This window comes from Thalassophryne amazonica, chromosome 10 (genome assembly GCF_902500255.1).
Source record: "Thalassophryne amazonica chromosome 10, fThaAma1.1, whole genome shotgun sequence".
NCBI classification, from domain to species: domain Eukaryota; kingdom Metazoa; phylum Chordata; class Actinopteri; order Batrachoidiformes; family Batrachoididae; genus Thalassophryne; species Thalassophryne amazonica.
Genome location: NC_047112.1, coordinates 33,657,701 through 33,681,269, shown reverse-complemented (window position 1 = coordinate 33,681,269; position 23,569 = coordinate 33,657,701). Strand labels below are relative to the sequence as shown.

At 40.5% G+C, this 23,569-nt stretch overlaps 2 protein-coding genes across 3 annotated transcripts in view; one reads left to right on the top strand and one right to left on the bottom strand.

Moving 5' to 3' along the window:
• Window positions 1-1,541: 1,541 nt before the first annotated feature.
• On the top strand, window positions 1,542-12,984 carry dnttip2 (deoxynucleotidyltransferase, terminal, interacting protein 2). Of its 2 annotated transcripts, XM_034179724.1 has the most exons (8): window positions 1,542-1,679; window positions 3,679-5,780; window positions 5,978-6,116; window positions 6,342-6,437; window positions 7,432-7,596; window positions 7,686-7,795; window positions 11,799-11,802; window positions 12,236-12,984. In XM_034179724.1, exons 1-8 carry the CDS (start codon window positions 1,608-1,610, stop codon window positions 12,308-12,310), a joined length of 2,763 nt encoding a protein of 920 aa, XP_034035615.1. In that variant the 5' UTR covers window positions 1,542-1,607; the 3' UTR covers window positions 12,311-12,984. The 2 variants fall into 2 exon arrangements, with proteins under 2 accessions (XP_034035615.1, XP_034035614.1); XM_034179723.1 differs by lacking the exon at window positions 11,799-11,802.
• spata6 (spermatogenesis associated 6) overlaps window positions 12,895-23,569 on the bottom strand; it is a 34,819-nt gene continuing 24,144 nt past the window's right edge. The window contains exon 9 of the mRNA XM_034179727.1: window positions 12,895-15,416. Within this exon, the coding sequence (XP_034035618.1) occupies window positions 15,340-15,416 (77 nt within the window). The 3' untranslated portion in view covers window positions 12,895-15,339. The remainder of the gene's footprint in view (window positions 15,417-23,569) is intronic.

Sequence of the window (23,569 nt, the reverse complement as noted above, 5' to 3'; positions counted from 1 at the left end):
AGGAAACTAACGTTAAGAAAGCTGGTATCCATTTTCTAGGGTACCAAACTCCGAAGGTTTATTTGGGGGGGAGCAATGGTCTCCCTTTTTGTGGTCTATGCTCTGCTAGGCTGTAATTTATCAATATTATTATGAATCATTGATATTGGAAATTTATACAAATTGTAATCATGGCAGCCTGCGATTTTTTTTATTTTTTTTTTGACTGACAGGCTCGTCCATCCAGGGCACTCCCAACTCACTGCAAGGGTGGGCAAAGCACCTTAAGGCCCACCTATGATGTCAGATCTGTCTAGGAAGAGGCCTGGTGGACCCGAACGTCTTCCATTTATGGATGATGGCGGTGACTGTGCTCATTGGGACCTTCAAAGCAGCAGAAATGTCTTTGTACCCTTCCCTAGATTTGTGCATTGAGACAATCCTGACTCGGAGGTGTACAGACAATTCCTTTGACTTCATGCTTGGGTGGGACTGTGGGACCTTATATGTATATAAGGTCCTGTCTTATACCTATCTTATATGTAGACAGGTGTGTGTCTTTCCACATCATGTCCAGTCAGCTGAATTTACCCTGGGTGGACTCCAATTGAGCTGTGAATACTTATGTACACGTGATTTCTTTTCTTTTTTTTCCAATAAATTTGCAAAAAACAAACAAACAAAAAAACCAACAACAACTAACAAAAACAAAAACCTTTTTTCACATTGTCATTGTGGGGTATTGTGAGTAGAATTTTGAGGGGAAAAATTTTTCATCCATTTTGGAATAAGGCTGTAACATAAAATATATGGAAAAAGTGAAGCACTGCGAATACTTTCCAGATGGACTGTACTTGTTAAATGGTACTTCCAGAACACACATTGGTTATGAACAGTTCAGTATGGTTGGTGTTTTTGGAGTATAGAGTTTAACAATTGAAACTTGTTCACATGTTTAATGTGGTGAATGGCACTGCTCCAGATTACCTCACAGTTAATGTACAATTGGGTGAAAATCAGCATGACTACAGAACAAGAGCATCATGTATAGTACGAAGAGTTAAAGGTTTTGGAAAAAGTTCCTTTATTTATACAGGAATTTGTTTGTGGAATACTCTACCTCAATCAGTCAAATTGTGTCAGTTATTTTTAAAAAACAAATGAGAATTTTTATTGAGTAAATTGCAGAATTAAATTAATCACATGTATATTTATTACTGGTTTGCATGATATTTTGAATTTGGTGTTGTCTTGGTAAAATTGTTTTGTAATATCCGCTTGTATGTGTTTTAGCTAATTTTTAAATCTCAAATATTTGTATTTATATTATTAGATTGTTTATATATTCTATTTATATTGTTGTTCATGTGATGTTTTTAACGTTTTGTTTTTAATCTCATTTTTAATATTGTATGAGGACCACTTTGGAAAGAAGTGTTTTTCCCTTTTAAGTGCTATCCTCGGTTTTATTTTGTACTTGTATTTTACACTGGTATGAAATTTAAACCAAATATATCCAATCCAATCCAACTCTGGCCCGTAATCGTTTACTTTTCCTGTCACTCCTCTTTTCGACGATCATTTGGTCGAGTCTTCCTCTCAGGCGGAAGTGAGGACAACGTGCAGCGATGGTGGCCACAAGGAGAAGAGTGTGCGTTTCTTCTACTAAAACTGACACAGATCAGACCTCTGCGGTGCAGGTAGGTGTTAGTTAGAGACATATATTTGTCCAAAACCCTAAAGCTTTACAACGTCCCCGAGGCTTCAGTCCGCACCGAGTGAAAAAGATTTTCAGTGTTTCAGGGACGTCTGCGACTCTAACAGTCGTTTCTAAATGACTAATAGTGGACGTTTTAGCTCCAAACATTTGTTATTAAACAGATCAGAGCATTTCAGAAAATTATAACTGAACAGGCTATGAAATAACAAACAGTTATGCTGAACACTTTAGCCTCGTGTGCGTATGTTGCCCTCCACTGGTCAATAGTGTTACATGTCATTTACAGGATCAGGCACTGCTGATCACTTGTGTTTTTTATTTTTAATAAATAAAAAAATTCTCAGAAAAACTGTAAATAATGAAAACTTTGGTGACTTTTTCAGATGCTTTCTGTTCATCCATCCAAAACCTAAACACATTCAGTTTATACAGATCCGTCAAAGGCCCACATACAGACAGAGAAACACATTCACACCCGTACCTACGGAAAATTTAAAGTTTTTAATCCACCTAACCTGCATGTCTTTGGATGTGGGAGGAAGCCGGAGCACCTGGAGGGAACCCACGCGAACACGGGGAGAACATGCAAACTCCACACAGAAGGTCCACAGGTGGGAATCAATCCCATGACCTTCTTGCTATAAGGCAACAGTGCCAACCACTAGGCCACCGTGCTGCCGGTTAATTATGATTATTTATGTTTGTATGTGATACAACAGTTTAATAAGACACAAAAGAGTCTTATTGCGTGGAGTTTACATGATCTCGAGTGAGAGTGTATTTGTCTGTCTATATGTGGCCTGGCGATAAACTGGTGCCCTGTCCAGGGTGTACCCTGTCTCTTTCCCAGTGACTGCTGGGCTTGGCTCCAGCTCCATGTCCCTTGATTGGAATAATCAGGACCAACAATGAATGAATTAACATAAGGAGTCCTGAATCTGTAAAAAATTCATTTTCTGGAATACCTGATAAAAATTATTTAACTTTTTCATGACATTCTAGATTTGTAACCAATACTTGATACAGACACTTCATATGAATAACTGATTTGTTGGGTTATGCATTGCATTGAATTCTACAGTGACATACGACATGGCTAATTTAGGCATAGTGGTGATTGACAGCAGGGATACTAGCTACACCACAGCTATCATATTTGACAAGCATATTTATCTGTCGAACAAGCCCAAATGATAAATGTAGCACTGTTGTAAATATTGTGTATCAGCCTTATGTTGTTTTTTCCGGCTTTCCCATAGCAGAAAACCATTGTTTTTATTTATTCATTGCAGTGTTGGTCACACAGATTCACAGACCTAACAACTGACCTGTATAGGAAGCGAATGTTGTTTAGTTGCGTCAAGTTGTTGTGGAGAATTCACTTGTTGTGCAGGTCAGGTCGTGAACTGACTTGGTTTGTATTATGACTGCAGCCAGTGACAGAGAAAATAAAATTGTGCTTGTTAGTCTTGTTTTCTGCCTTGTTGATGAGGTTAATATTGCACCCCTCTATCTCCTTGATGTCATTTTCAAAATTACATCGGCTTGAATTCAGCAAAAAGCTGTAGGTGTTGTAATGTTCATCTTGTCCTTTCAGGCACTCTTCAAACAGATGCTTTGTACATTTAGTGGCTTTCCTTCTCTACTATGTGTTGTCTTTGCGTTTTTTTTTGTTTTTTAAATAACAAACATTCTCACACTTCAGTAATGAGTATTAGCTATGTAAAACTCATTGAATGATCCATGCTAAGAATGTTTATAGAGCGCATACGTTGAACAGGAAATCTGAGTTTTGGAGGTGGGGCATTTTCCCAACGGCAGTACACCATGAAACTGGGAATCATCTCTATTACCTGGATACATTCATAAGTAATATCTGTCCAAAGGGAGCTGGGACATAAAATTAGCAGGTTGATGTAATCGATTACTTGAAGTCCAGCTTACTGTGGTTTTGATTTTGTGTAATGCTTCTCACACAGGCCACTCCATCAACTGGTCGAAGGACTCGAAGCACAACTAAAGGAGCAGGAAGCCTTACCCTGAATGCTGTGGTAGACACAAGGATCCAGCTTGAAAAGCGGGAAGAAAATCCCTCAGCATCCCCCCTGAGTCCCCCATGCTCAGTGAAAAGATGCACCAGGTCTTCCAAACTCCACAGTCCAGAGCAGCCTTCTACACCAGTGGGTCCCACCCACGAAGCAGAGATGTCAGATCAGGAATCCTGTTCCTCTCTGGCGTCTGACATTCAAACACCAGCGACATGCAGAAGGGGGAAAAGAAGGAGGTGGCCCTCTGCTACAATTCAGGATGATGAAACATCTGAGGTGGAATCGTGCTCCTCATCTGTGTCCGCATCAAAAATACACCCCAGCGTTCGGCGGAGTACAAGGAGGAAGAAGATTTCTGAGTGTTCTGACATGATTCATGTTGAGGGGGGAGATGGTAACGCTGGTGCGGTGGAGGAGACAGAATCCCAGAGAGCCTCCAGAAGTCCAAGAAGAAGTGTTCGTGCCAGGTTATCTGCCAAGCAGTACATTGAGGAGTCAGAGGTCTCAGATGCTGATAGCTGTACATCCAGTGTGCCAGAGGCAGACATACCTGGACCCAACACCCGCAGAACTACAAGATCAAGAGCACAGCCCATCCCCAAGTCCCAAGATGAGGCCTCAGAAAGCTCCTCACAGGCTGGTCGCAGAAGCAGGAGAATAAGTAGGATGGCAGCAGCTGCCACTGTGGACTATAGTGAATCTCAGTCTTGTGATTCTGATGGTTTTGAGTCAGGCCCCAGTAAGATCTCTCACAGACGGGGCAAAACTAAATCCAAAGCCGCAGACTCTGACTCTGAACTGACGGCTGTGCATTCCCCGTTGAGTGAAGATGCACTAAGCGGCAGTGGTGTGGGATCAGGGAAAAAGAGTTTAACTGTTTCGAGCACCAGGCTTGCCTCCAAGGCTCTCAAGGTTATCCAAGAGAGATCTGACTCCTCTGGAGCTCAAGAACAGGAATTTGGTAACGAAACGTCAGTGGCGGGAGTCGGTGTCTTAAATGACTCTGTGTTTGAAAGCACAGTGATCACTGCTGATGCAGACTGCACCTTGATGGAGGAGGAGGAGAAGAGTCAAAGTGCAGAAGAAAAGATAACCGTGATTCATCCTGCACAAATGACTGTAGATACAACACAGACAGAAAGAGAGGAAGAGTTCTCTGAGGACCATTCCCATGTGTCTGCCAGTCCCTCAGCAGCAGATAGTTCCAGAAAAAAAGGCCAAACTGCTGATGAGCCTGCAGTACTGGTGAGAGACCAGCAGGAGGAGCCATCTGCTGGAAATCAGGAAGGGGACACTTCAGACATGGCAGTGATGCAGGAAACAGACACGTCGTTAGAGCTAATAAACCTTCCCTCCTGCCAATTAGTCAGAGAAACAGTATGTGACATGGACGTTAACTCAGAGAGCGCCATGGGCGGACATCCGTGTGTGGCAGAGGAGACATTGGGCGGGGACACTGTAGTGGAAGCTTTGCCCAGTGGAGAGGAGGAAACGGAAGTCTGCATGTCAGACAGAGCCGATGAGCAGGTGGGTGGCTCAAGTGACGGGTCTCTGCCCCTTACTGGGTCCAGAGATGTCCACAGCGAGTCCACTGATAAAACGTCTAACCGGCAGCACCGGGTCACAGTGGATTCTACCTCTGAGCCTCAACGAGACTCTGTGGCCCAGAATACAACATCAGCCGGCCTGCTGGAGAGCAGCGAGGATGAAGATGACAGTGATAGTGCTGAGGAGGAGGATGGGGAAGAGTCTGAAGAGGAGGATTGTGGGTATACAGAAACAGAGAGAGAGAGGCCTCCCAGGAAACGTGAAGCAGCAGCAGCATCAGTGGCAGGACTGTTTATGATTGACACGCGGCCTGGGCACGAGGCAGACGAACGTTACTACAAGGATGCACCAGGGCAGGAGGAGGAGGTGGCAGCGGGCACAAAGGAAGAGGAAAGTGAGCAGGATGAGGAGTTTATAGATGAAGAGGGAGATGATGATGAGGATGAAGATGCACAGATCCTCTTCTCCGGCAGAAATCCTCAGGTGTAAGTAAATGTTTGGTGGCAGCGATCACATGAGCACGCACGTATAGTAATGTAAAGGCGACGACTTATAGAGACGAGTCTCTGTACAGTGCAGCCGTGCTCTGCAGACAGGTCGCTGTGATTTTTAATGTGTGCACGGAGGTGAGGAAAATTACAGCCGCACCTCCTGAGGAATTTTCTGTACCAATTTGTTTCAGGAAAGAGTTGTCCAGTCGTATTGACCCTGGCCTCAGAATGAAGGAGCTTGGGGGTTTATACATCACTTTTGATGGCAGCAAATCAAAACCTGCCTCCAGTTCTCTGAAGAAACTAAAGGAGAAGATGATCCAAGATGAGGTAAATAAGCGATTGATTTTCTTCCCCTTCTGAAGGTGATCGGTGAACAAAGAACGAGCAGAATGAATAATGAACTTTGTACATGCTGAGTAAAGTCAATAAGGTTTGACGCGGCGTTGCTCTGGTTTTCTCTGCAGATTTGTCTGACTTTGCCGTTGTGTGCACATCGTGTTAGTACTCTGTAGTTTTGTGCTCTGCGGTGTTGTGACACTGTTCATTGCACAGGTGATGAAGAAGAGTGTGATCGGTCCAGACTTCGAAAAGAAGGATGCGGTGCCTCCATACAGTGAATCTAGAAAAGCCTTGAAATTGAAACGCAGAGTAAGTTGAGAGTCGTGCTTTGGTTCATAATGTTTACACTAGAATGCAGATTATGCATCTCATCAATCAGTTATTTAAAAAATGTATGAAAATTTGTGAGCAAACTGGAGAAGATTTTGTGCTCAACATATGTTTGTACAATCCACATACCAATTCAGTTCACTAACCCAACTAAAATGATTTAAAAAAATTAATGCAAGTTATTTCACCTGTCCATCTATGAACAGGTGAAATAACCATTTCAAGAACCAGTGACTGCACAGTCTTAATTTTGGTGTCCAAATTACTTGCAAGATGCAACAGTTTATAGGCCCTAAAGAAACACTGTCAGAAACTAAAGTGTTACCATGGTAATGGAGTAAAAATCTTCACCCATTACTCGAATCCCCCTGATGATCAAATCTGATTTTTTTTTTTTACCTCTGATGCAAATGAAATCATCAGTTGCTGTATCTCTGGCACCACTGAGACTACAGAGCAGATTTTAATCTTAAATTTCTCACAGAACCCATATTTTTAATGGGTCCAATTAAATATTTTTCCCGAAAATGACTGGAAATCTGCCCTGTGATGGACTGGCAGCATGTCCAGGATGTACCCCACCTCTCACCCAGTAATGCTGGGATGGTCTTCACTCCTCCATGACCCTTAACTGGCATAAGTGGGATTAGAAAATACTTGGCTGGATGAATAATTTCAAATCCCTATTTTTACCCTTGACCTAACCACATGCCCAGCTGCCCTGGGTCAGTAAAATGTTTTCATTTAAAAGATAAAAGTTAACAGAATGTCGAGGATCAGTTTAATATCAAGCTTTCAACATATTCTAACATAATGCAGCGGAAATGTTTTTGTATGTTGAAAACAGTTTGACACCAAAATCATAATGCATCCAGTCCAAAAACCTGTTCAGCGGCCTGCAGCCTAGTGGATCATTAGTGTAGTTCATTTACCTTGTATCTCAACGGGTTTTTGGTGTATTTGAATGTCACAGGTGGAGAGGGAGAAAACGACAGGAGAGAGCTGGTTTAACATGAAGGCCCCTGAGCTCACTCAGGAGCTGAAAGGAGACCTCCAGGTCCTGAAAATGAGGGGATCTCTGGATCCCAAGAGGTTCTACAAGAAGAATGACAGAGAAGGCTTTCCAAAGTACTTTCAGGTCAGTGAAGTTACAACTCCTCACATGTCATTTTACACACTTTTATGTGTAGCTGTCCTCCTATGAGTGTTAATTTGTGTGTGACTCAGGTTGGTACTGTGATGGACAACGCAGCAGACTTCTATCACTCCCGCATTCCTAAGAAACAGAGGAAGAGAACCATGATGGAGGAGCTGCTGGCTGATGCCGAGTTCAGACAGTATGTCAGTTTATTTGTGACCATCAAACAGGAACGAAGGAGACCTACAAACCCTGCCTAACCTACCACTTCACCCTTTTCCTGTCATTTTGTGCATTCATGTAAATTTTCAATTTTTCAATTTATTTTAATTTATATAGCACCAAATCACAACAAAGTTGCCTCAAGGCGCTTCACACAAGCAAAGTCTATCCTTACCAACCCCAAATCTGTTCTGATCTAAAAACATCTGTAACATCCCAGTACAACACGTAACAAACAACCTACCCCAGCCCCATTAAAAACCCCAAAGTCTTTTATGTTGAAGTCCTGAGTCACATGGTTTCCAGTCTTGCCTGGAGGTGAACCTGTGCATACGCTTCCATCACGTCTAAAGGGCTCAGACAAAATGCAAATAATGAAAAAAATGATCCTGTTATAATTTAATTGGTTGTAGCAAGAATTTAGTCTTTTGAATGTTTTTCTTTTTTTAATTCTTAGGTCATGTGCAAATTTAGGGATGGATGATTAGAGTATTCTATTGATCACATGACCTTTGAGCTGATGTGACCTTGAAAAGTCAGACTCAGTCATAATGGTATCGTGCAAGCAGTTTGGGACCAGTATGGATTAAACAAACAACAGCAAGCCAGCGCTTCTGTCTAAGATCAGCGTTCTCTCAGCAAAAGACACCTGGTGACCAGAGAGAGGAAAAGACTTATTTTCACAGGCATACCATCTTGCAGACATGCCACAGGGGGTCATGCACAGCAAGGCAGTTTTGACTTATGGTTAAAATTTTAAACTAATTCCGGACAAGTTGTCATTTTTACAAAGTGAAAATATCAGCTATATGTTTTAGTTTTAAAGTAATGTATGCATTCTGAAGGTTTGACATTAAGCAGACATGTGCCGAAAGGCATTGTGGGAAAATTCAAATGACCTGCTCTCACCCCCCCAATCAAAATGCAGAGAACACTGCCATCTACTGAATGGGACTGTAAATAGACCAACTGTAATTTGTGTGTGAGGTTTCAAATGTCGCAAAATGTCAGAGTTCGCATTGAGACTGTTTGATCAGGCTGCAATTTAACTGCTGCACTGCACATGAACAACAGCATTAAGGTCATCCCAACATAAAACTCTTTGTATATTGTGCCTAAAAGTAGTATATTGTGAATATATGATCTGGGTTTATAGACGGTTATTGTGTTTGTTTTATGTAAACCGCAAGAAGCTCGGGTTGTTTCACCGTTATTTACAGTGAGTGGGGAATTGCTGAGAGTCGCAATCGCTTCATGTTAGGGCTGAAACGATTAGTCGAATAACTCGAATAATTCGATTACAAAAAATGTTCGAGGCAAATTCTGTGCCTCGAAGCTTCGTTTAATGTTGTAGTACATATGCCAGGCCTGTGTGTGGCGCTGCAACGTCCGCAGGAAAAAAAAAAGACTAGAGCATAACAGCTAATCAAATTAGCAACGATAGCTACCGCTTTCCAACGTGACACAGAGAGTAAAATAAAGCCTTTAAAGAGAAAGATGGTCCACACTGATCATCTGAAATAGACTTACTGTGCATTTAAAGCGAAGCAGTGTGTTTGTCTATTTTTAAAAACGCACGGTCTGCTCTACGTGGGGAGGGACTATTGACCCGGTGGCCAGCTGCTGTCTCTCTCTGCCCGGCCGGTGTGAGGGGCTGTCAGACCGGGCGAGTCACAGCTCTGTCCCCGGCTACATTGACAAACAGCAGAAGTCCACTCTTTCTTCTGTGTTTCCCTCAGACTCACACTGAGTGTTTGACTTCTTAATTTTTGCTTTTTTTGGGCAACACACAGCACTTCACAAACACGGTAACTTAAATAATAATTAAAAAAAATTAACTGCAAGGCTTACATGTTCATCTTCCAGCTGAAATGCATCTGCTGAATTGCAGAGAAAGAGGGATTAAAAAAATCACGCAGGGACCCAGTCCATCAACCTTTATAAAAAACAAAACAAAAAAAAAAAACAACAAAACTTAAAAATGGTTACATTTTACAAGTTGGAGAAAACAAAACAAAGCCACATCCCATCGCCATTTCAGCAAAATGCCAACACTTTGGCGCAGTGACATTATGCCCTTGCTTAGGGAGAGCCCTGGACTATTGATGTTTAAAAACGCAGAAGTACTTTTTATCCAATTACTCGATTAATCACCAGAATAATCGATAGAATACTCGATTACTAAAATAATCGATAGCTGCAGCCCTACTTCATGTTCATGTCATTCTATCTGCAGGAAACTAAAGTTTTCTCTTTAACATCCTGCTTATTGTCCTTTACAGCACTGTTTGTTCCAGAGTTATATATATATGTGTGTGTTTATGAAGTTCCACGCAGGTTAAACGTAGCAGACATGGAATATTTCTTTTAGCACGTTTTCAGGGTCTCATGCAGCAGTCTCTTAAAAATGTTATGAAAGGCATAAAAGTTACATTTTGGTCATATAATGTTCATTTGCAGTTGTCATCGAGTAGTTTCTCAGTGTTATTTTGGCTGCAGCAACTCTCTTGTGCACAAGGGATTATGGAATATCTCAATGGGGCGAATTGTGGTACTTTAAAATGATATACTCTCGTGAAACTGAAATAAACAATAACAAAAAAAAGACAATTTTGACACCCCCTGTAAAGTTACTGTAACTTCTGTGTTGGTTTTTACAATGCTTGTGATCTGTGATCCACTTATATTGAGACGTTCTGAATATGTTGGTCTATTTACACTCCCATCCAGTAGACAGCAGTGTTCTCTGCATTTTGACAGGAGGGAGAGGAAGTGATGAGAGCGGGTCATTTGAATCTTCCCATAATGCCTTTCGGCACATGTCTGTTTAACATCAAACCTTCAGAATTCGTGCATTACTTTAAAACTAAAATATATAGCTGATATTTTCACTTTGTAAAAATGACAGAGTTGCTGTTATTTTCACTAAACTATCTGGAATTAGTTGGTTTTAAATGAAACCATGAGTGAAAGGTGCTTTGCGTTTCATGACTGCCCACTATGAGTATTGTCATAGTAGCTGAGCTGTCCACTTTTACTGGGGGAGGATTGAGCTTCTTACAGCGGTCTGTTTACTGCAAAGCACACAACACAAATTATTAACATGTAGGATTTTAGGTTTTACAGGTGTTTCTGACCGTTCAGCGTTGTCTCTACACGAGCAAAAAAAGAAAAGAAAAAAAAGTGGACTGAAAGTTATTGGAACTAAATTTAGCGGAAGCTAATTGGCCCGCTGATGGTTTTCAAAGTTATCTGAAAAGCTAATCTGCTAACAAATATGTTATCTTTGCTAATTCGTGGTTAGCAGATTAGCGGAACTGTGCCCACCACTGATGAAACTTAAAAATAGATGTTTCTTTACAGTAATGTGAATTGTATAGTGATGCTAATATCTTTACAGGAAAGTGAAAGTCCTGGTGCAACATTTTGACCAGGTGGCACATTTCTCTGGGCCTGATCCAACACATAGGAGAAATGTGCCACCTGGCTGCAGCAGATTACAGTGGTCCCTCGCTAGAACGCGGTTCACCTTTCGCAGCCTTGCAGTTTCATGGATTTTTTTTTAAGTGCAATTTTGCATGTTTTTTTTTTTGTTTTTTTTTTTTACAACACATTATGTTCTGCATCTTTATTAGGTGGGTTGGTCGCAGCACCGGTCGGCATCACCGCGATTGCTCTCAATGCCTCCGATGCGCTTACTGAGTCTGCGGGCTTGGTAAATGCAGCAGCGGGCCACTCACACCGCCCTCCTGTCTGCTGTGCGGAGCTGCGCCAAATCTGGCAACAGTTCCAGAGACTACGCTCACTGTTTTGATGTGGATGTTGGCCGCGGAGCTCCATGGCCACCGAGAGAGGACTTGGATTCTTTGCAGGTCCCACATCCGTACCTCCGGAGGCAGTGAGTGAAGGGAGAGTTCTGCGTGTGTCTGTTTATAATCTTCTCACCAAGAAGAAAAAAAGAGAGCGTTTACACAGGAGAGAAAAGTGAGAAAATGTGTGTGGTGTGTAGTGAGGGGTTTTACGGCCTTAAAACATCTATAATAATTGCAAAAAATAGCGCTGACTACTTTGCGGATTTTGCTTATTGTTGGTTATTTTTAGAACGTAACTGGACCACTGTACTTTCAAGAGGTGGGCATGGAGCCAATCGGGACTTAAGGTGGTTTCCTTAGTGTGGTGGATATGGCACCAGAGCTTGCTCCCAGATCTGATCTGATAGTGAATTGTACAGTTTAAGGCTGGGAGTTGGTTCATGTGTTTAAAGGTGGAGAGCAGATGGAAAATTTCCAATGGTGAACACCAGGGTGGTACTCTGTGTCCAAATTAGCCAGAGATAAAGGTAACTGTTATCAGACTCACAAAGCTTAAACTATGTTTTTGTTTTTGTTGTTTGTTTTTTTTTTGTTTTTTTTTACAGAAACAACAAAAAGAAGTATCAGCAGATTATGGCAGAGAGAGCAGCAGAGCGAGCTGGAAGAAAGAAGAAGAATAAAAAGTCCCTTAAGAAGTAAATCTAGATGTTTGGTGCGATGCCAAGAGACTCACCATAGATCCTGAAGAAGTTTGACCTTCAGCAGAAGCAAAAATGATATTTAATGACTTCAACCATATGAAGTGTCAAAAATCCGGCTCTATGAAGAGCCTTCATCTTCAGCAGTGAACTCAGTGTGTATATTCTGAAGATATAGATCATGATAAAACATAAATTTTGAAAGACTGATGACTTTGTATAGTTATCACTACATGTTTTATGATACATTTTTAATCAAATTTTCCTTTGCGATCCTTTACCTGTACAGTGAATATCACATGAATGTTACAATGGGTACATTTTTTTGAGCTACACAGTACTGGTCACTAATGGACGTTCAGCCCTTCTTTTAAAGAGATTTGCAGAAATGTGGACTAAGTGCTCATTTTAAATATGTGCTGTGTACCTCAAAACTCATTTCAGTTCCATTAGTAGAATGAATGAGGGAAGGGAGCAGCTTGAAAACCATGTTCTTAGAGAAAAAAGCTGCTGTAAAATTTGGACATTCAGAATCTTCACCATGTGAGAAAGTATTACATTACAAGCAAAGTGCACTGTAATTTATTATGACTATCAACTTTTGTATCAGTTTATAAAAATCACTTCAAATTGAACAGTTAAAGAAAAAGTACACAGATACATACAACACAATAAAATAAACTCAATTTTAAAATAATTATGCACGAGTTTGGTAGATGACAATCTGCTACTTCAATGAGAAACTTAAAGTGAGCCTTTTTAAAAATATATAATTTCAAACTAAAGTGGTAGTTCACTTTAGTGAAGGCCATATTTCATTTGTAGGAGACTTACAACAAACTTGTTGAGCTCCCAAGTGTGTTCTACACATAGGTACATATATGAAAGCTAGAGGGCAGACTTACGCCTGGCCATGTGCTGGCAAGGAGCATGATGTGTCATTATTACCAAAGAGGGCAAACAGTTGTGTCTGTCTTGGGTCTGGCCTCCGTATTCATTCATTCATTCGTTGCACATCTGGGTACGTCGTACTTTTTGCCCTCTTTGGTAATTGTGGCTGTGCCCCCATGTAGGCAGCGTTAACATTAGTGGTATAGGGAGTGTACATGCTAGCTTTCATATATGTAACTCTATGGTTCTACATATACAGGTACATGCTGTATTGTCACTGCAAAAGCTTCAATGTGCCCCTGTAAAAATGCAAAAGGCCATTAAAAAATAGTTTTGTAACAAAGCATCTCCCTTCATAATATACAGTGTATCCATTACACACAAGAATGTAGACTCTGCTGCCACACCCCTTCATTATCCACAGTTAACCAAAAAAATTGAGGGTCTCTATTCTATGCCAGGCCGAACCTTTCACCCATTTCAGTGCAAGTCTGGTTCAGTTACTGGCTTATCAAATCACACAAGAGAAACTTCTTGATTTACTGAATTGCCAATTTTTAGTAATCATTTAAGGGTGTTCATGTTAACCTCATAATTTGTACAATTAATTTATTAAGATACACTAAACATAAGTGATAATGCTCATTACTGTTGTTTATAAAGTAAAAGTGAATTGAAACATCACTGTTTAGTAACCATTTATTAAGGGTGTTCGTGTTAACTAAGATACTAATTTGTTTAACAACTTACCAATATACTGAACACTATTAATAAATGATTACTAAATATTGTTAAATGGCCGTTGAGTCTTATTACTGAATTATCGAACACCATTAATAAAGGATTAGTAAACATTGTTAAATTACTGTTAATTCTTATTACTATATTATTGAACATCATTAATAAATGATGACTAAACAGTTAACACTTCATTTACTTAATGCATAATGCTGCATTTACTGGTAACATAAATGATGTTCATGTTCGAAAGACAGATTTCAGTGACAAAAAAAATAAGCATTTATTACAAACTCTATGTAATCACTAAAATGAGCTGAATTACAGCTGTATTTTGCTGGTTTCTGTCTATAGTGAGGTATCAGCGTACCTGCTGTAACAATGACCGAGGTTTACTAACAACGTTGCTCAGCTACAACCGCTAAATGAACACCTGTACAGATGAAACGCATTATAAAGTTAAGCACTCGTGCCCACAGACTGTATTCTAAAGACATTTCAGTCAGCATTTTAGAACAGGATGATTTAATGTTATTACTAAATGTTAGCGTCTGCCACACCTTTGGATCAGATTAGTTTTGTTCTTGCTCTGTTAAATCTGCTCTTGTGTCGCCGCTGGCTGACAGCGGTGGCTCTCGGCTACCTTCTTGTCTTCTTTGTGTGTTGAGAGCTGAGTCCTTAACAGCTGCAGCTTACATCCACACCGTCTCCTTCCCACACACAAAATGTTGCTGCTTTTTCCTCCCCGAGCCAATTTCACACACTGCTTTAGAGAAATTAGACGCTTGGTTTCTCCATCAGGGTGGTTTAAAACAGCCCAGCTGACTGGTGGGTGGGAGGCGGTACAGCTAACATTCCACAACACAATCCTTCAAAATCTCAGCGTAAACGCAGCAAACTTGGCTCGACAGGTGTTTGAATCATTCTGAATCTTAAAAAATATCGAGCGCATATGTGAGATGGCCTGACTGCAGGACTGATGAAATTCTAAGTAATGAGTGTGTGTTATCAGTAATAAAATAAAAAAAAAAAATGCGATATACACCCAGTGAAACACCTTTAAAAAAAAAGTCATATTTGACCAAAAGTCAGAAATCTTTAAAATATTTAATTTACAGTGATGTAACTGAGAAAAAGTAAAATCTTCACACTGGAGAAAAGAATCAATATATTTGGCATTTTTCTTCCTAATTAAATGATGAATCAACTGTCAGAATGATGACTGTTTGCTTTCCTGTCGATCAATGAATCACATGAACTCGTGTCCAGAGAAAGCATGGTGCAGGTAAAATCTGGAACGTTTTCTTTTATCCCTGAATTCTGCATTATCAGACTGGATTTAACACCGACGTGTTAGTCAGCAACTTAAAGGTCAGAGGTGGTTACTTGGTGGTTCTGGTCAATTCTCCTTTAGACCTGCAGGTGGATTTTCTCCAAGTAGGCTTAACTGGTCCAGAATCTGAGAACAACACATAAAGAGATTAAATGTTGTTCCACATATGTGTGTCAAATTGAATTAAAACCCCAACCTCCCACTGACAAAAACAAAGTCCTGGACACAAACTAACATTGGCTAATGCAGTAAGAAGCATTACTTATAATTAATAATTAAGCATTAGTTAATCCTTTAATAAGAATTAACTGTTAATGTGTTTAATACTCATTAGTCCTCAGAATGCACTAATAAGCATGAACTTACAGTGTTATAGATAAATGTCTTTATTAGTCAAAAATGATGCTGAAATAAGGGTTACCTAACTGAATTAACTGTTTAGTAATACATTATGGGTGTTCAGTGAATGAATTGTTTTTTTTAGTAATAAGCATTACCTAATAATGAATGAATGATTTCAATTTATTTAATTTATATAGCACCAAATCACAACAAAGCTGCCTCAAGGCACTTCATACAAATAAGGTCTAACCTTACCAACCCCAGAGCAAGCACACAGACGACAGTGGTAAGGAAAAACTCCCTCTGATGATGTTGAGGAAGAAACCTCAAGCAGACCAGACTCAAAGGGGTGACCCACTGTTTGGGCCATTCTAACACAAGGTTTTTACAAAGTTTTACCACGCTGAAGAAACAGGAAAAAAAGGCGCAATTGTTGAGATGACCATGCAGGCATGAGGGGTCATCCAGCACCCTGGAGTGCAGGGCCAGTGTTCATTTCTCATGCTGTCAGTGGGCCTGTCACCACGGCAACGTCTATTCCAAATGCAAACTACAGCGTGCTGCATCAGCTTCAGGCATGGCATCTCGTGGTCAGTCCAGCATCCTGTGATCTGCAGCTGTCAATCCTGTGTGATGTTATCCATACCTTGGCTAGAGAGAAAAAGAATCAGTCGGCCGGAAAAACTATACCGAAGGTATCATTCAGAAATCGACAGGAAAGCAGAGAGAATACTAAGGTGATCGCCGGCCACTAGCCCTAAGCTTTACTGACAGACGCAGAATTTCAATAAAGTTAAGGCCGAGACCTGTTCCGTTCCTAATAAAATTAATTTAAAAGGACAGGAGGCATAGTACCGTACTATGCCAGTATGCTAGCCATATGAGAGGGAGAATAAATGCATCTTAAGTCTGGACTCGACTGTCTCTACAGCATCAAACTGTTTTATTTCCATAGGGAGATCATTTCACAAAGCAGGTGCACGATAAGAGAAGGCTCTGTGACCCACAGACTTTTTATTCACTTTAGAGACACAAAGTAGTCTTGCACCCTGACAACGCAGAGCCTGGGCCAGTACGTAGGATTTAATTAGGTCAGCCAAGTAGGGAGGTGCTAGTCCGCGAATAATTTTATAGGTTAATAGCAGAACCTTAAAATCCAACCTCACAGAGATAGGAAGCCAGTGAAGAGACACCAAAATGGGTGTAATGTGGTCAAACTTTCTGCTTCCTGTCAAGCGTCTGGCAGCAACATTTTGAACCATTTAGAGACCCCTAATGCTGAACTGCAGTAAATCAGAAAATGAAACATTGCAGTAGTTCAGTCTAGAAGAGACAAACGCATAAATCAGGGTCTTAGCATCAGCCACAGACAGGATGGGACGAATCCTGGCTATATTTCACAGGTGGAAGAAAGCAGTCATCCTAATATCTGTAATGTGTAGGTCAAAGGACAATGTGGGATCAAAAATCACCCCAAGGTTCCTCACTTTGTCAGTGTGACGTATGACACACAAACCTAGGTTAAGCTGGTCAAACTGATGCTGATGTCTCGCTGGACCAAACACCATCATTTCGGTCTTGTCCAAGTTTAAAAGCAAGAAAACCGCAAACAGGTTGTGCTTTTAGCAGATGTTAAAAGTTTCGTCAGCACGCCTACTGAAATACTAATACTAATGTGTCAACGAAGACACCCACCTCAATAAGAGGGTGTAGTGTAATTATTATCTGTTTAGCAATAACTTATGTGTGTTTATGTTAGTTAATGCAGTGAGGCAGGGGTGGTGGCCAAACCACCCCTTGAAATCCACCCATACCCATTTCTTCATGTAATGTGGAGTTGCGGCAGAAACGGCATCCAGCATAAAACTGTGCCAAATCAGTACGCAGAGCCACCTCAGATCTGCTGTGGTGACCCTGAGTGAAAAGGGGGCAGCCAAAGGGACTTGCTATGTTAGTTTATGCAGTAATAAGCGCTACCTAACAGTGAAAGAACTGTGTAGTAATAACTTATTATGGTTGCTCACTGTTAGGTAATTACCCAACAGTGAAAGAATTATTAACTGTGTAGTAATAATTTACTATGGTTGTTCATGTTAGGTAATGCATATTACTGCATTAACAAAGTGAAAGAATTATTAACTGTGTAGTAATAATTTATGGTTGTTCATGTTAGGTAATGCTTATTACTGCATTAACTAACAGTGAAAGAATTATTAACTGTTTAGTAATAATTTATTTTGGTTGGTTGTGTTCGGTAATGCTTATTACTACATTAACTAACAATGAAAGAATTATTAACTGTGTAATAATTTAATCAGATCTGTTCATGTTAGTTAATGCACTAATAAGCGTTACATAGTTACCTTATTAATAATGTTCATGTTGACTCAGTTATTCATTTACACAATAATGAAGAATTTATAAAGAACATGAACACCCTTAGAAGACTACGTCACGCAGTTGACTTCAGTCACTGTCAGTTAATGTTTATTACTGCATTAATTAATTCATGTACCCTCTGTAAAGAATTACCAAACATCTTATAGTTATATGTAAGGTAAATGATAATGTTGTGGCCTAAAGTACATGACTCATTTTTCTAAATGGTAAATGTGATTTTATTTTCAGCATCACTTGCTCAGACAAGCAGTCAGAGATCATCTCCCACTTTTCTCTGTGGCTTTGTTTTAATTCAGGAGCTTGTGTCTTTACCACCCTGTTCGAAGGTTTGTCCTGCACTATTACATGTTCATAAAAACATGGTCACAACAGCTGTGATTATATCATACACTGATTTGTGAGGAAAGTAGGCAGTCAAATTTCAGTGACAAAAAAAAAAAAATCAAGAGAAGCATTTATTTCAAACTGTCTATGTAATCACTAAGATGAGCTGAATTACAGCTGTATTTAATGAGCTTTATAGCCTCCTTATACTTTTAAAGTTATTAATCTCCTCTGACAGCAGGTGTTGTTTTTGACCACTAGTCTGTGCTATAACCAAAACAACCGTTTGAAACATATGCATGGTGTTCAAGTTTCAAAATGACAATGTTCTGTCCAACAAAAAGACTTTTATTCTATTTCCTTAATATTCAGTCATTCCTTCAAAAATTGTTAATTTCAAAACTGATGGAAGAAACCGTGCATTTGAATGACAACCACAAATGATGTTTATCAATATAATCTAAGCATATGTGGTGTGCACAGTGGCTCTGGGCAGTGATGAAATAAAAGCAGTGAGCAGTAATAAGTTTGAAGTATTGTGTCTGATCCACATCCATTTGCTGGGAGTGGAGGTGTGATGACTGACTGCAGGCCTGGCCCAGTCTGAAGCGCGGGAATGGAAGCGCTTCATCCGTAATCAGATAAACTCGCTACCTGCTTCAAAAAGTCATCAAGGACAAATCATACAGAGACATGAACAGACTGAGACTTTGGGGCTTAGGGGCCAAATGATGCGACTGGCGTCTGTCATTTTCTTTCTGAATCAAAGAGTTTTGGCAAGGCGTGCTCGTCTCCCAGTCGGAGGGAATCTACAAAGGCCCGCGCTAATCTCCTGCCCCGCAACTCCTGGCGTGTTTTCACCGAAGAGAAAACATATCATTCATTTCCTACAATTTACTTTGCAGTTTAAAATTGTCTATTGATTTTAATGTTTACTTATGGACTGAGCAGAAGGAAAGGAGATCAGAAAAAACAAACAAAACATCGGTTCCATCAGTGTGTTCAACCTGCAGCTATCGTGATCGATGACAAGGTCTCTGTGAATGTATTAAAGGGTGCAGCGGGTCAAATGCATCAGGCTCGAGCTGAAATACAAATCAATACCATTTTCCTCTTTGTTTTAGCCCTTCTTTCTCAGTAATGAACAAACATGACAAGACATCAGCTTCTGTAATTTAAGAGGTGGAGGGGAATTCATTCTGCCTGTCGAGTATAATCAAAATTAAAGGCCGTATGAGCGCGCACACGACGACGCGCCAACACCATCTCACTGCCATGGACCGAAATTAGAAACTCAGACCGAAGCTCGTTTTGCTTTACGACCCGTGAGAAAACAAATGATTTACGCAGACCGAATGGGAAAAATTAAAAGAAAATACAAGACAAAAGACAAGGATTAGAAAGCAAACATCAAATCAGTGTCGGGGCAAAATGATTCACACAAACAGTTTTCATCTTTACTCACCAACTGCACCTTAAAACCTCTGATCCGGATTAATATTTCTATTTAATAAAAATGTCTATTTTTGATTTTGTATGTGTAATGTGCATTTTTAAAAAAATTTTTTTAATTATTATTAGCATAAGTAGCTCAGTGGGGTAAGGAGCTGGGCTCACAATATCTAGACCTGAGTTAAATTCCCAGCCATGTAGCCTGTCTGTGTGCATAGATAAGACATTTCATTTGCATTGCTTACGACTACCTTGGCGGGGGAAGAAACCAGTGTTGGGCTGGCCTCACCATCCACGGGGAGTCATAAATTGACACTATGCAATCCAGGAATAAGGCCAGGTATCAATGGGCCTGTATAGGACGTAGGACTCTTAGGCAGGCCACACCCCAGAGACACTTTCACAAAATAAAATATGTTGTTCAACCTTGATTACTCAACTCGATTACTCAATCAATCAATCAACTTTTTTCTTGTATAGCGCCAAATCACAACAAACAGTTGCCCCAAGGTGCTCCACATTGCAAGGCAAGGCCATACAATAATTATGAAACACAGTCTACGTCTAAAGCAACATAACCAAGGGATGGTCCAGGGTCACCCGATCCAGCCCTAACTATAAGCCTTAGCGAAAAGGAAAGTTTTAAGCCTAATCTTAAAAGTAGAGAGGGTATCTGTCTCCCTGATCTGAATTGGGAGCTGGTTCCACAGGAGAGGAGCCTGAAAGCTGAAGGCTCTGCCTCCCATTCTACTCTTACAAACCCTAGGAACTACAAGTAAGCCCGCAGTCTGAGAGCGAAGCGCTCTAATGGGGTAATATGGTACTACGAGGTCCCTAAGATAAGATGGGACCTGATTATTCAAAACCTTATAAGTAAGAAGAAGAATTTTAAATTCTATTCTAGCATTAACAGGAAGCCAATGAAGGGAGGCCAACACGGGTGAGATATGCTCTCTCCTGCTAGTCCCCGTCAGTACTCTAGCTGCAGCATTCTGAACCAACTGAAGGCTTTTTAGGGAACTTTTAGGACAACCTGATAATAATGAATTACAATAGTCCAGCCTAGAGGAAACAAATGCATGAATTAGTTTTTCAGCATCACTCTGAGACAAGACCTTTCTGATTTTAGAGATATTGCGTAAATGCAAAAAGGCAGTCCTACATATTTGTTTAATATGCGCTTTGAATGACATATCCTGATCAAAAATAACTCCAAGATTTCTCACAGTATTACTAGAGATCAGGGAAATGCCATCCAGAGTAACGATCTGGTTAGACACCATGCTTCTAAGATTTGTGGGGCCAAGTACAATAACTTCAGTTATTGTACTTGGCCCCACACTTGGATTAGGGGCCTTGGGCAAGGTCTTTAATCCCCTAGGTGCTCACGGTTTGTAGTGGGCGCTTTGCATGGGAGCAGCCTGACATTGTGGTGAATGTGAGGTATTGATGTGTAATGTTGTAATGTGTAACTGATGTGTAAAGCACTTTGAGCATCTGATGCAGGTGAAAAAGCGCTATATAAAGCCCCTTTCACACTGGCGTATTCGTAGAGCTGCATATTGTGGCGTTGTGTTTCATTTAAATACACCAGAAAAGCACGTGTACTCAGCCTTTTTCCATGTTCGTAGATTTGCTTGCAGCTGCGTGTTCGCTTTTTAATGTGTGCACACAGTCGTGTGTAGCCCTTGCCACTATTTAAAACCAGTTCACTCCTGTCGGCTGTGCAGAACACATCGCTGCACTTGGAAAACAGTGGACTGTATCATGAGGTTTATACAGTCGCATTACTGCCATGTATGTAGCCAAAGCTGCTATTTTCTGTGGAAGTGCGCTGTGTTCTCTAATGCACGGTGTGGTGCACGTCACAGAGTCATTTAACATTATTTTATTTATTTATTTTGTCTTGGTGGATCATTTTCATTGTGTACAGATGCTGCTGAGTCTGGCTGTGGTAAAGGCTGCTGTGAATGAAGCACTATGACTCTATACTTTTAAAGCTCCGGTTGCTCCGATCAGTTCCGCTGATTTGATCAGACCTGATCGATCAGGACATCTGATGATCGTACCAACATGCAACGACGAGGCTTTTATTTTAAAGAGTCATAGCTCTTTCCAGGTTTGATCAGACCTGATCAATCAGGACATCTGATGATCGCACCAACATGCAGTGACAAGGCTTTTATTTTAAAGAGTCACAGCTCTTATTGTTTGATCAGACACACACACACACACAGAGAGAGAGAGAGAGAGAGAGAGAGCAACCTGCTGTTTCTGTTGTGTTTCTGGATTTCTGAGTTGAGGTTCGATTCCATGCTCTGAGCACACACGTCCATCAGTTACATCAGCTGTTCTGATCACACACAGGCGCTGTGGGATGTGTGATCCTCTTCTCCAGCTGATTCCTCTGGATTCACGCACTCAGTTTTTGGTTGTGTACAGAAGTGCGTGTTGCACAGACTTGCATGCAGTAACGCTGTGCTGCACAGACCTGCTTAAAACTGTGTCCAGCGCTCTACGCCAAAGAAAATTTAACATGTTTAATTTCTTCCGTCCTACGCACATAGCCCTCAACATACTGCTGCGAAGGGAGCAAAAACTTGACGCAGAGCGGCTAAAAGTGAGCATAGAGCTGTTCAACTCTGCGTAGAAGATACGCCACAATAAGCAACTCTACAAATACGCCAGTGTGAAAGTTGCTTAAAAGCAGTCCATTTACCATTTTACCATTTACTCAACAATCATCCAAGAAGCTTCTTCAGTTGAGACTGCTGAGGAGTTGCAGCCATTTTTAACCTTTTGCACCGTTCACACACTCGCGTCCTCAGAGGGTCACTGAGGCCACATGTGGCATTAGTATTTGGTGCTAATTTGACTGGAAGCAATGTTATAATGATGTAGGTAGCTGGGAAGTAGTGTCTCAGGTCTCTTATGTGCAGGGGTTGTGATTGTGATGACATTTGGATATAGATTATTTCCTTTATTACATGCATCCAGTTCAGCTCAATGAGACATGTACAGATCTATGTGCATCTAGTCGGCTGAATCACAATCAAGTTGACCAACTTGCAAGTGTTGATGTTATAGCCCAATCTACAATAAACTGTGTTCAAAAGTATGGCGTTTGTTGTCATTTCCATTGTTGCCAAAAGATGCCCTTAACTTCCAAATTTGATAGAGATTGGATGAAAACTTTTTTCGAGTGACAGCGATTCTAATTTGGGGAATTTTACCGTTATGCTGGTGCATGCAAAATATTCAATTCAATTGATACAGCATTACTTGATATTTCATTTTTGTAATTACTTTTTCAGGTTCAGGAAGGCACAGCAACTAATCTGAACCATGATGACATATCTATATGAACATAAAAGAATATTTAATTTCAGACTTTGTTTTTTTCAGATAAACCTGCGGTGTTAAAATTTTTCGTTTTGTAAGCACTTGTAAAGGCCTTGAAATAATAAAATATGTTCATTTATATTGAGGAGTTACAGTTGTATTAACAGTATGTTGAATATCATTGAATTTGGATTGTTTGTTTTCCCAAAAATTCGAGTTTTGTGACCACACCTTTTGTTCACCAAAATCCTGTAGTGTCCGTACATAGCCCTGGAGAATCCTCTACCCAAAGGATGTCAGTGGATCAAATGGTATGTAACAGTAGTCTAGCTTAGTCTGTATTCATAACAGAAAAATTGTTTTTCAATTCTCATTTGAAGAGAACATTTGGGCACTAACAGTTGGAAACCGTAGTGTCC

What these genes read in the sequence shown, in the direction of transcription:
- dnttip2 (XM_034179723.1), top strand. Translation starts at nt 1,608, where the DNA reads ATGGTGGCCACAAGGAGAAGAGTGTGCGTTTCTTCTACTAAAACTGAC. An exon ending in CCTTGAAATTGAAACGCAGA is followed by an intron (nt 6,438 to 7,431) that starts GTAAGTTGAGAG and finishes TGAATGTCACAG; the next exon opens with GTGGAGAGGGAGAAAACGAC. An exon ending in GCTTTCCAAAGTACTTTCAG is followed by an intron (nt 7,597 to 7,685) that starts GTCAGTGAAGTT and finishes TGTGTGACTCAG; the next exon opens with GTTGGTACTGTGATGGACAA.